Source organism: Hibiscus syriacus, unplaced genomic scaffold, assembly GCF_006381635.1.
Source record: "Hibiscus syriacus cultivar Baekdansim isolate YM2019G1 unplaced genomic scaffold, ASM638163v2 tig00110722_pilon, whole genome shotgun sequence".
Taxonomy (NCBI): Eukaryota; Viridiplantae; Streptophyta; class Magnoliopsida; order Malvales; family Malvaceae; genus Hibiscus; species Hibiscus syriacus.
In genome coordinates this window covers 585,524-599,217 of record NW_024062840.1, presented here as the reverse complement: position 1 = coordinate 599,217, position 13,694 = coordinate 585,524, and the positions used below count along the sequence as shown (strand labels likewise).

Genomic DNA, 13,694 nt, shown 5'->3' with positions numbered 1-13,694 from the left:
TATAACAATTAACTAATCAAACGGGGGGGGGGCATTTTCTGAAGGGCAATTAAGTCATTACGGAAAGCATCAAACTATTTCGGAAATCCAGGCGCATTTTCAATCAAATCCCCGCAACTATCTGTAACGACAAGTACAACCTGGAATTTTATAGAATTAATTTGTTTTCATAATTTAAAAATATGTAGCAACAAGAAAACATTTGATTCCTTTTTAATACTATAATAAAATATGACAAGAGCGACAGCAACAATAACATAAATTGAAAAAAACAGTGATTTTTTAATTAAACAAGTAAAGTCAATTAATCAAAACTATTCTTCTGTTTACTATTACTATTACTAATAATAATAAATAATCTTATTTTTTATGTTATTTAGAGAGAGAATGCGAAAATGAGTGTATATATTTACTTATTTAAGTGTGTGTTGATTTGAACTAAAGACAAGGCGCCCTTTAAAGGCTATCCCTTCTGTCATTTTGGCTTATATTTTGTTCTTCATTTTTTTCCAAAGAGGGCTTGAAAGAATTTGCAGGAAAACAATGAAGAAAGAAGATAAAATTATGCTAATAGCAAAACTCCATGGAAAGAAAGTGAAAGAATGATGTCCATGGAAGAGTTTGAGGCCTTGGATTTGTCCTTTTGATTATTTGTGTGTTTTCTCCATCCTCTCAAGCCTATTTTATTTGGTGGGTCTCTTTGATCGTTGTTAAACTAAAGCTGTAGCTTTGCTTTTATTTCTCACGAAAAAATTGTCTCTTTTTTAAGTTGGGTTTTCAAAGAAATGTGGTCAAGTGTTCTTGGAATGACAAGGGGTTCATGTTTTGGCTTACAACTGTGTTTTTCTGCTTTGGAAACACATCTTCAGTGTTCATTGGCTATTTTCAAATAGAAAAAAAAAACAAGAATTTTTTGGCCCCCTTTTTTCTTAATGGTTAATGCTTATGTATTTTGAAACTGTTCAATTTGTTTCCATGGATGAGAAAAAAAGAATGAGTTTAGCATATTCTAAACTTATTCTCTGCACTTTTCTTTCATGGGATTTCATATTTTCTTGGAATCCAATCATTATATTTTTTTATGGTTAATGTTAGAAGTGGACTGTCAAATTATGTTACCTGTTTTTGCTAAGTTTAGACGTTGATGATGCTAATTAGCTATTCTGTAACTGGCAAAAAAATCCAGCTTTTCTCTACTAAGTTTAGGGTTCTGTTGTGCTGTCAGTCTTTTTTTTCCATTTGACCTGGATGCATCCCTTGTTCTTTTTTCCTTTCCTTTTTCTTTTTCAATTTGTAATTATTTCATTATAATTTGTATGTGTTGAGGGTGTTTATAGGTATATTTACTTGAATATTGCAGGGTTTTTGAGAAACCTGAGATGGATTTCAGTGAATCGACCAAAGTTGTTTACAATAGAATCCAACAGTTGGAGCCTGATAATGTGTCTAAAATTATCGGCTATCTTCTCTTGCAAGACCATGGTGACCGGGACATGATCCGTTTAGCATTTGGTCCCGACAATTTGCTCCACTCTTTGATCCACAAGGCCAAATCCGAGCTCAGCTTGAACAAGGTAGCTGTTTGTCAGGTGACTCCGCCCCCTGTCGTCGTTGATCTCCCCGTGCAGTTTGCTCCATATTCCCCTGCTTCGTCCAGTGCAGTTTCATCGACTCCTGGAGCTCGAAGAGCCGCCGCAACTCCTTCCTGGGATCATCCTACAGTGACTGCTGCTGAGCAACATGTTAACGGTTTGGAATTTGCCCCACCCGGGTATTCGGATGCTGTCGCCGAAGATTATCGCCTCCAGAATCAAATGCATTTCTTGAACATGGAAGATCAGTTAGAATCAGTCAATTCCGTCGGATCCGAATTCGCGAGCAATTACTATTATTCGGAACCTGCATTGGGTGCTAGAACCAGCCGAAAGTCTCCAAGCTTGCCTGAGTTTCCTGTTAAGATTTGCCATTACTTCAACAAGGGGTTTTGCAAGCATGGAAACAATTGTAGGTACTTCCATGGCCATCCTGTGCCGGATACCTTTTCTCAGCTTTTCAATCCGTGTTCGAATGATGTTGGCAACGATGATAACATAGTCTCTCCCGGGGCTCTCGAAAAGCTAGAATTGGAACTCACGGAGCTTCTAAAAGCCAGGAGAGGGTTGCCTGTTTCTATTGCCTCTTTGCCAATGCTATACTATGAGAAGTATGGGAGGACACTTCAGGCTGAGGGGTATCTTACCGAGAGCCAACGACATGGTAAGGGCGGTTATAATCTGACCAAGCTCCTTGCTCGATTAAAGAACAGCATTCGGCTCATTGACAGGTGCGGAATGTTACTTCTTGTTGGACCTGGTATTTACACAATTAGCAAAATGAGCATGTTTGTAATTAATTGTCATTTTGATTTGCAGGCCCCATGGACAGCATGCCGTGATATTGGCGGAGGATGCTCCAAAGTACCCCGAGTATGCTCCCGAGAGGAGTGATCCCGGTGCAATAGTCGCCGGTTCCACGCAGATATACCTTACCTTTCCAGCTGATAGTAGCTTCACCGAACAAGACATTTCACACTACTTCAAGTAATGAAATCATCATAATGAGATCATTTAAGTTCCTCATTTTTGTTGTTGCAATTGTTCTTATGTTTTCATTTGTAATTATTTTATAGCAAATTTGGACCAGTGCATGATGTTAGGATTCCATGCCAGCAGAAAAGGATGTTCGGGTTTGTCACTTTCGTTTACGCTGAGACGGTGAAGCAAATTCTGGCTAAAGGAAATCCTCATTTCGTATGCGGGGCTCGTGTCCTGGTGAAACCTTATAGGGAAAAATCAAGGGTTGTTAATAGGTAAAGTTTCCTGTTCCATTGCATATCAAATGACCATATTCTCTAGTACTTCAACTTGTTTTCGACCTAGTTCTATAAGAATTAGCGAGGTGTTGATCTTGTTTATATTGAGATCTTTGCGGATGCAACCTCGAAGGCCAGATTTACTACGTGCGCTTAATTATTATGTTCTTCCTTACCTGGTTTCCATTTTCATATGGTAAATCCAACAAGTTTATAATTCCAATGAGTGCTACAACTGGTGTGAAACAGATTATCGATTTTGAATGTCTCTCTGCTGCTTTGTGATTAATATTGTCGATGTTCTTGCCAATGATGATACATCGATGCTTATGGATTATTTTCCCTCTTGGTTTTTGCAGGAAATATACCGAGAAATTACAGCATCCTCATATGTATTACGCTCCACACTTCATAGATGGAGATTCAGAGCTTCAATCGAGTTACTATCTCTTTGTTTGCTCCTTGTTTTCGTCTTTCTATTTCCCGTAGCATATATATAAGTTGCTTATTCTGATGCGAAGATCAAATTGCCTGTCCGTTTTACAGTGACAAGAGCTTGCGGTAATTCAAGGCTATTTCGGAAACAGCTGATTGATGATCACGAGCAAGCACTGGAGTTCGAGAGAAGGCATTTCTCGGAGTTGCAATTAGCACCGAAGCAATATATGACTAATCAATTCTATTTTGGCTGCTCAATGGATGTACTGAAGCACACGGATGGTAAAACCAAAATCTCCTTTTTCAGATTCTTCATTCGTTTCGATCTTCAAGTCTCGTGAACTACGTTTTTAACCGTCAAAAAACTACGGTTCTAGCCGGCACAGACCAAGCAGCAGATTTCCAGACGTACGAGCGTTTCAACTCTCTGTTGGATGTTCTGAATACTGGTTCAACCCGAGAGGACAAAGTGAATCATATTAGTACCAATTACAATGACCAGGATAAGTATGCATGCAACTTCTTTATCGGTTCTAAACCGGCATTCAACTTCGATCATTTCCGAGCCGTTTTCATGCATACGTTCTTTGTTTTGCAGCAGCCAAGGACTCAATCTTCCGGAGAGTCCATTTGCTTCTCCAATAGGGAGTGGCATTTCGACAGTTATGTAGAGAGACTCGGATTCGGATTCGGACAACAACAAGAAGACAGGATTTACATTGTCTTCCTTTTTTTTTTCCAAGTATTAAAGTTGACATAAACATCATCCGTCCGACAGCATCTTTTCATGGTTCATAGTACCAAGCGAAAGAGAGAAACACTAGAAATTCTCCATTTTAATTTCCAATGGAGAAGAAGAAGATTCCAAAGATAAAATTAATATAGAAAAAGCTAATATGTCAAAGGGTCGACATGTCCCTTTTGTCAAAAGCTAATATACAGTCTTTCTTCTCTCTTTAGTTGAAAGAAGGAAAAAAATGATTTAAATATTGTAGAAGGTTCATATGAAAGAGAAAATGTAGAAATCTCTGCTAAATAATTCTAATTTTATTACAATGTTGCATTTTAATTCTTATCCCTATAACTTATTAGAAAAATTATTTATATGAAAATTAATAATTTTATAAATATATTTGATAGTTTAAAATGATAACAATAATAATAAATACATAATAATTGCAATATATATATATATATATATATATATATATATATATATATATATATATATATATATATATATATATAAGTTCTTTTTAAAAAATTAAAAACAAGAAAGGAAAAAATTCATTATACCGAAAAGGAATACATATTTTGTTTATCTAAATGTGATTTAGGATTGTACTAATCAAGTTAAAATATTATTAATAGTATAGAATTTAAAAGTTTTATATTAAAAATTATTGTTAGTTTGAACCCCAAGGGTGTTAGTGACAAAGATTCATATTAAATTTATGATGTTAAATAAATGATAATTACTTTATACAAATTTTATTTCACAAGGGCTTTTAATTTATTGTCATGTATTTTTATTTATTTAAATATTAATTAATCACACATTAAAATTAAAGTGGTTTGTGAAAAAAATACATCCACTACTAATATATCCAATAATAAATCTTGAAAAAAGTGCGGCACGAATCAAATTATCTCAATGATTAAAAGAATCGTTGTTGTTCCTATAGATCCTAGGTTCGAGCACCAACGATTGCAAGAGTAATTGAACGTTCATCGTCCAATGGTTGAAAATACTTATACCAGATACTATTAGTTTAATTATATTATTTAATTTTATAATTGATATTATTTTAAAATTTTAATTCTATACCTCTTTTTTGAGAAACAATTCTATACTTGTATATTTATAATTTACATGACCAAACTTGACATAGAAAAATATTTATAATTTTTAACAAATTAGAATTATTTTATAATTGCATGTGAATATAACTAAAATAGTAATTATAATTTTATATAAATACGTTGTGATGTTTAAACACATCCATAGTCGAGGGAGGATTAGAACCTTTCAGGATTGAGTTATCAGCATATTTAGAAGCATTTCAATAAACATTTTGAGTTGGAAAATAAGTTTAGATAAAAACATTGGTCCACATAAAATATGAATAATAGTTGGGCTCTATTAATCATGGTCTATTTTTCAATTTCACAACATTTTATTTTTAAATTTTATATGTTAGATAATTTATATTATATAGAAATTAGATATATAATATTATAAGGTAGATATTTAAAAATATTCTAATTTATTTGTGTTTAAAAGATAATAAAAGGAAAATATATGAAATTAATAAATATTAGATAAAAATAATCTTTTTTTACTAAAGATATAAAAGTAATATAAATGAAAAACGAATTTAGGTCGATGATTTATTAAAGTGTTGAGAGATATGGTGGTTTATTCTGGGAAATGAGATAATGAAGTTAACGATTTTTTATTTATCTTTTATGATTTGAATCGATCCGAGAGAGAGAAGTTTACAAGGAAGGAGTGTTCTCTCTCTCTCTCTCTCTCTCTCTCTCTCTCTCTCTCTCTCTCTCTCTCTCTCTCTCTCTCTCTCTTTATTCTAGAGGACTTATATACTTGGGATGTCTTATAGCCCCTGGACTATTTATCCGTCAGACGATGTACAATGTCTAGAAAGTTGGGGCTCATTTAACTACATGGTCATTATTTATTGGGACGTGAAAAATGGGGTTTTTTTTGGTCTAATAGGATAATCTAAAAAAAATTGTAAAATAGGACACAAACATTTTTATTTTAGGATCTATGATATTTTTTATAGTGTATTAAATTCATCATGTTGAGGTGATAAATTTTGATAAAAAATATTTTTTATTCAAATATTTTATCTTGATGTGATATATTTTAATAAAAAATTATATTTTATTAGAACTCGTCACCTTAAAGTGACGAGCTTCATAAACACTGTAAAAGATACCGTAAATTCAAAAATAAATTTCTTCTTTATCTTATTTTCCTAAATAATTTACTCGTTTGTGACCCAAAAAAGGGAAAAATGGTTTGGTATATATCGCATGTGGCCTTGGAAGTGAAATTCCTCCGTACGGGTAAAGGTTTTAACACTTGTCCCTCTTTTAATTAGAGGAGCTCTATATAATGACTTGATTAGAGATAACATCACTCTTTGATAATTTTTTTTATAATACTACCCTCACCCTTAGGGAAATAAGTATATTTTCTTGTGCCTTTGATTTTGTTGTTCTTTGTTACTAAACCGTTCTATAAAATTAAGGGTAAATTACTTTAAATACCATCGAACTTTGGGTTTTGAATGTTTATACCATTAAACTTTCAACTCTATCAATTATAGCATTAAACATTGATTTTTTGTTTGAATTATACCATTGATTCATTAAATCGTTAACAGTCATATGAAGACGTCGTTTTGGTGAGTTGTTTATCTCAACAACCATCAGTCACGTCGATTTGGTATTTTTCTATCGTGAATGGATAATTTACACCAAAGAATGATGTTTTGGTGATACTCAGATTTTTAATACGGAATTTGTGTTAAAGACTATAAAGTGTTAAAGTTCAAGAAAAATTTGGATAATCGAATTGAATCGAAAATTTGAGATATTTTGTTAGACGATAGAGCAAGATAAAAAAAATCATTTCCATACTTCAAAATGATAATATTTAATATGGACCATTGGATTTAAGTTGAATTTCCATGTTAAATCTGAGTTGTTGGATGAAAATGGCAAGATTGTAATTATGGAATTTTACAAGAGTAAAGTTGGTAACTATTAACTCCATGGATTAATCTTAGCCCTTGGATGAAGATTTTGACATGTGACATAATGGTGAGCATTGAATTTTAAGGGTAAAGTGGTTATTTTGTAATAAAATAAATTTTAAATTCATTTTATTTAAAAAATGACAAATTACTTTATTACTTGTTTTGGAAATTTCAAGTCTTTTCTCTTCATTGCCGTGGGTTGTTAAGGTATATGAGAAAACACTTCCATTTGATTTTTCAAGCATTTTGGTTAAGATTTAAGGTGAAGTCATGAAATATAAAAGTGAACTACATGCAATTTTCTTTCATTTGATACCATTAATTCATGGTTTTGGTTTGTATTTGCTATGGAACTAGAAGAGAGAAATATTAAGGTTTATGGATTAAATTGAATTAAGGCTTGATTTTAATGGATTAGTTGCTTATATAGTTTTTCCATGCTTGAATTAAGATGAATTTCATGGATAATTTGATATACAAGGTTAGGCCGTGAAGAAAATTAGGGAAAAGTTATTCAAGCTTGTTTTAATGTTTCTTATGAATGAGTAATGGTTATTTAAGCTTTAGAATAATGTTTGAAGCAAAAATTCAAATGTGAACACACCATGGTATATTTGATTATTAGGGTTTTCAATTAGGGGTTTGAGGTTTTGATAAAATAGAAGTGCTAATGTTGTTTGCCATCATCTAAGCTTTATTTTGATGGTAAAATTATTGAATTTGGAAATGAAATGTGAAAACCCCAAATTTGGTCCTTGAAACCTTAAGAGAGAGAAAATAAGGTTTTAGTGAAATTTTGATATTTAAGAGAGAGAAAACGTAGTTTAGGATATATTTTATGTTATGTTATGTATGGGATGCACCTTGTATTTTATCCAATGTTAGTAGTTGTTAATTTCATATACTTGACTTCTTTATATTTTTTGTCATTAACTTTATTAAATTCTATGAATATCTCTTCTTTAAAATTTAATTATCTTTGTTACTAACATTCATTACATATTATGTTACTACATTTAATTTAGTTTATGTTACTACTTTAAATTTCATTTATCCAATGTTATTGATAATGATGAAATGTTTTATGTTATGATATACTTTTGTTTATATACATCTTCTTAGATTGTTTGGAAGTGCAATATATCAATATCAAATATGAAATCTCAAAGAGGAAAAAAGAAAACAATTGAAAGGATTAAGTCTACAATTACTAAAACAATGTGGACTAAACAAGAGGATGTTGTACTTTTTGAATGCTTACAAATTTTGGAAGAAGACCCATATTGGAAAGCTGACAATGGAACTTTCAAAGTAGGTTATCTATCTCATCTTGAAAAAAATGTTAGAGATCAAACTTCCTACATCAGAAATTAGGGCAAATCCACATATTGAATTTAGAGTGAAGTTACCGAAAAGATAATACAATACTTTATCGAAAATGCTTAATATTGGAAGTGGATTTGGTTGGAATTAAGACGAAAAATATTTGACTGCACTAAAATATGTGTTTGATGTTGGGTTAGAGTAAGTATTTTAATTAAATATGTGTGATCTTTGTTATCTACATATATAATTGTAAAATTCTTTAAATTTAATATTTTATTATTGTCTTATAGAGTCATCCAACTGTTGCTGGACTGAGAAACAAGTATTTTCATTATTTGATCACTTTGTTCAAATGTTTAAAAAAGAAAGAGCAACAGGAACAACAGTTGAGACATCAACTGATGCAGTAAAAGATCTTGATGTAGAAGATAACACATTTATAGATGCATATGTTGCAGAGGATGAAGTAAGAGATTCTGAATCAAGAGAGAAGTTGGTGCTTCAATTTTCCAAACATCTGTTGCTACTACCTCTACCCCTGCAATGAAAAAAATATATTGTAAAAAAAGATCTCGAAGTGATGATGGATTATCTGATCTTGTAGAGAAGATAAGTAAGTTTGGTGTTACATATCAAGAAACTACCCAAAATATTAAGGACATTACTGCATTATTAAAAAATGAGGCAGAAGAAAGTGATCGAGAAATGTTGATTTTCACAAAAATCATGAAAATTAAAGGCCTCTCCAATGATGAAATGCTTACTGTAGGAGAGTATATTAGCATAGATACACACAAGGTAGATTTCTTCTTTTCTTTGTTAAAAGAATTCAAAAATGATTATGTGATTAGGCAATTACTTAAATGCTATACCTATCGACCATCCTTTTGACTTTGGTCTTTCTATAAATATGTAGACCTCTTTTTGATTTTGGTTTTAGAATATGTTGTCAACTTTTTTTTGTCTAGCTTCACTAAGTGTATGCCAAGCTATTTTTTATTTTGATAATTTTTTTGTGTATATGATATAGCCAACATATATGTTTAAGTTAGAACGTCAGAGCTATTATCTTTTGTAAGTTTGAATATATATATTGTTTTTGATGATTAGTATTCTATTTATTTTTGTTTTATAAGCTGAACAAAGAATGTAAGTTATAAATTATATAGAGAATTTTTTTTATGATGGATAGTTCATATGTTTAGACGATTTCCTTTCAAGTATTTGATGCATATTTTATGTTGAATGCCAGTAGATATTAATAGAATATGAAGTGCATATGTACAAAAGTTATGGTATGCTTATTTTTCTGAACAGGCTACCTTTACTTTTCAAACATGCTATAGTTTTCTTTGTTTTGTTATCAACAACAGTGAACTTTGTAAAGGTGAATTAAAAGGTGAAATTGATAATTTTAATTTTTTAATATCAATCAAGACCACATAAAATATCGATATATTTTTGTATAACTAATTTATAAAAACAAACAGTTAAAAGAGGGAAAGAAGATAAAAGAATTTAATAAAAAAAATTATGGTAAGCGAAAAATCTAAACTCTCAGAAAAAAGACTTTAATCAAATGCTTCCCTCATATATTCAAATATTATGCTATTAAATTGGTATTGCGTATATAAAAGTTTAACAATTATTTTGAAAGATTTAGATAATATCGATATTATATGATTTTAAATATTAAAAAGTAAAATCATTATTATTTTTAATAATATATATTTTTAATCAATAAATTAAAACTAATTTCTAAAAAAAATAAAATGACCCATGTATATTTCGGTAGGAATAAAATGAATCATCTATTAAAATTTTCATATTCTGCTAGAGTTAAATGTTGATTTAAAATTTAATATATTTTTAGATAACTGATGTAAAAATTAATATTAATTAATAATAAAATAATATATGATATATTTACTCTTTTATTCTACTCAATTATCTTTTAAATTTTATAAAAAATACAAATTTTATGAATTTAAATTTTATAAAAAATGTATAAATTAAAAATAATAAAATAATATATATTTTTATGAACTTTTATATAAATATTTTCAATTAAATATTCATAATTCAACTTGTTAAAAAATAAATATATAACAATGATAATTTGGTAAAATATACATTCTAATAATTTTTTATTCCTTTAACCAAACATTTTGTTGAACCATTCTTTTTTATTTTGATATACCAAAAATGAATATTTTAAAAGGAATTTTAAGATTATTTTCGATTCAATTTTTAAGTTTATATTCGACTAAATCGTTCGAATATTGAAATCATTTTCAAGGTCAAAACTCAATTTTTACTCCTTACTCGTTTTGAAAATTGAAGTCTTATACTGGAAATAATTTTCAAATAATTTTATAAAGGGTTTCGAACTTTAATCGAGTCAAAAATTGATTTTAAGCTCTACATTACCAATATTGCAAGAACAATATCAATACCGTTCATGCAGTACCGATACTCTAGATGGGAGTACCAACACTCCCTTTGTGGTTTTGAAAAAACCCGATTATAGTATACCATTTTCGTACCGATACTCTCAAAGTAATGATACCAATACTGATACTCACATAAGAGTACCAATAATCCTCTCTCACCAACGACTCCAAGCCCAAGTATCAATACTCAAGGTGTCTGGGAAGAATTTATTGCGAGAAACTTCATCCAAACGACTCTATTAACTCCCAAAACAACTCAAATGGCTAGAATTGAATGCGATGATATAAAAACAAGATTTCAAGCTATATGTGAAGATAAGAAATCAAAAAGAAATCCAAAGAAATCACATTGAGCCAAAATCAAGTCAACATTCTTCAATATTCTTTTTGTTTTCAAAGAACACTATTGTACTCATTTGTTTTACTTGTTTAGTGTTATTGTTTGTACATTTGCTCTTGAATTGTGCAAACAATTTCCTTGCGAGGTTTTTTAGAGTTTGCAAATTTTTAATTTTCTCTTTGAGAGAGTGTTCTCAAGAATTTGGGGTATAATTCTTAAGGAAGTTGTAAGGTTACACCTTGTCCTTAAAGGTTGATACAAATTAGTGAATTTGTGAAATTCCTTAGTGTGGATAGCTAAGGTAGTGGCTGTAGACTTTGGTTTAAAAAGTTGAACCACTCTAAAATTATTGTGTTCATTTTCCTATTTTTCTTTCAAGCTTCCACCAAAATTTTTATTTGCCAATTTACTCCTCATGTCTATTTCATCCTCTTGATTGACTTAATAATTGGTATCAGAGCTAATCTCATTGGAAGGCTTAACATTCTCTTGAGAAGATCATTGGATAAAGTTAATCATTTCATCATCAATAGCCACTCCATCCACTTCCAGAATTTTTGGTGAGTCTCAATACATTTCAAAGCCTCCATATTTTAATGGTGCTAACTATTCTTCTTGGAATAATAAAAATGATGCTATTCATTCAAGCTACCAATTATTTATTGTGAGATGTCATTATCGACGGAGCATCTATTCCTTCCAAGATGCAAGGAGAACTTGTAGTACCGAATGTCAAGTTAGAATGGATTGATGAAGATCGAAAACTCTTTCAACTCAACGCAAAGGTCATGCACATCATATTTTATGCATTAGGCGCCGATCAATATAGTAGTGTCTCTTCATGCTTAAATGGAAAAGAAATATGGGATAAGCTAGAAGTCACACATGAGGGTACATCTCAAGTGAAGAAATTAAAGATTGGAATTCTCACTCTCAATTATGAGAATTTCAAAATGAATGATGATGAAGAAATCAAAACCATGTCGGATCGATTTACCACCATCATCAATGATTTAAAGAATTTTGGGAAGGTCTATCCCAATAAAGAAGTGGTAAGGAAGATGCTTGCCTCTTTGCATACCTTGTGGGAAGGCAAAGCAACCACTATCGAAGAGGTCAAAGACTTGGAGTTGTACACCTTGATGAGCTCATCGGATCATTACTTACTCATGAGGTAAAACTCCAAAAGAGAAAGGAATAAGAAAAGAAGAAAAAGAAAAGAAGAAGGAAAGAAGAAAAAGGTGGAAAGGAATAAAGTTGGAATTTCTCTCAAGTCCACTAAGGAAGAGAGTGATTCTAGTGAAGAAGATGATGAGGAAATAGAAATGTTTGCCAAGAATATTTAGAAGATTCATGAAGTCCAACAAAGGAAGAAGGTTTCAAAGAAAGGAGGGCTTCAAGAATGAATCTAAGGAGACATACCACATCATTTTGTTATGAATGCAAGAAACCGATACATATCAAATTTGAGTGTCCTCAATTAAAGAAGAATAGGTCATCCAAGAAGGCACAAAAGGCACATGTAACTACATGGAGCAATGAAGAATGCTCCGATGAAGAAGAACAAGAAGTAGCCAACTTGTGTCTTATAACCATCAAGTGAGAAACTAAGGTAACCTCTACTTCATCCAATTTAAATGAATATTCCTTTGATTAACTACAAGAGACCTGTGATAAATTGTCCTTAGAATTTGAGATCATGCTTTCAAAAAATGAAAAAAAATATTTCAAAAATGAAAAATGAAAATGATCTCTTATCTAAGACCAATAATGAACTTGAAAGTAAGATGAAAGATATGCAAGTCAACTTGATGAGTTTGAAAACAAAAATCAAGATTTGCATAACTTACTTTCTAAAGTTCATGATGATCATAAAAAATAGCTTGATGATCTCAAACCTTCTTTTAACAAAGTTGGATCAAATAGATTTCAAAAGGGTCAAACTTCTAAATCCAACTATGTTAAAAATAACTTTAGACATTACAAACATTGAGGTCCCCAAAGAACCTCTAATGGAAAAGTTGTTAAGAGCATATAGGTCCCCAAAGGGCTCATTGCTTCTAAGGACAAGGATATTCTATAAAAATGGATACATAAGGGGACTAGATTATTGGGAACTAATTCTATAGACCCAAAAGAATTTGGATACCAAAAAAAAAAAAATTAATCTATGTTTATAGGTGGAGGAACATTGCTACAGGGCACAAAACAAAAGCGCAAATTCATGGTACCTTGATAGTGGATGCTTAAGACATATGATCGGTGACAAGAACTGTTTCAAAGTGCTTAAGCCTAAAAGTGAAAGAGTAGTAACTTTTGGTGACAACTCAAAGACCACATAGAAGGAATAGATTCAATTGGTAACAATTCTTCCATTTTAATTGAAAACGTATTATATGTTAATGGTTTAAAGTATAATCTACTTAGTATAAGTAATTGTATGATAAAGGATACAATGTCATTTTTGAGTCTAATGGTTGTAAAATAGTTGACATTGC

The 13,694-nt window shown here is 30.8% G+C and overlaps 1 protein-coding gene across 2 annotated transcripts; it reads left to right on the top strand.

Moving 5' to 3' along the window:
- Positions 1–591: 591 nt before the first annotated feature.
- On the top strand, positions 592–4,197 carry LOC120139093 (zinc finger CCCH domain-containing protein 18-like). Of its 2 annotated transcripts, XM_039154430.1 has the most exons (8): positions 592–690; positions 1,361–2,323; positions 2,412–2,579; positions 2,669–2,848; positions 3,211–3,290; positions 3,398–3,571; positions 3,667–3,796; positions 3,891–4,197. In XM_039154430.1, the coding sequence occupies exons 2-8, from the start codon at positions 1,380–1,382 to the stop codon at positions 3,958–3,960; spliced, it is 1,746 nt and encodes a 581-aa protein (XP_039010361.1). In that variant the 5' UTR covers positions 592–690; positions 1,361–1,379; the 3' UTR covers positions 3,961–4,197. The 2 variants fall into 2 exon arrangements, with proteins under 2 accessions (XP_039010361.1, XP_039010360.1); XM_039154429.1 differs by lacking the exons at positions 3,398–3,571; positions 3,667–3,796; positions 3,891–4,197 and having other exon boundaries at positions 1,361–2,332; positions 3,211–3,355.
- The last annotated feature ends 9,497 nt before the right edge of the window (positions 4,198–13,694 follow it).

Coding starts and splice junctions, on each gene's coding strand:
- LOC120139093 (XM_039154430.1), top strand. CDS start 1,380: ATGGATTTCAGTGAATCGACCAAAGTTGTTTACAATAGAATCCAACAG. Junction 2,580..2,668: donor GACATTTCACACTACTTCAA/GTAATGAAATCA, acceptor ATTATTTTATAG/CAAATTTGGACCAGTGCATG. Junction 3,797..3,890: donor AATTACAATGACCAGGATAA/GTATGCATGCAA, acceptor GTTTTGCAGCAG/CCAAGGACTCAATCTTCCGG.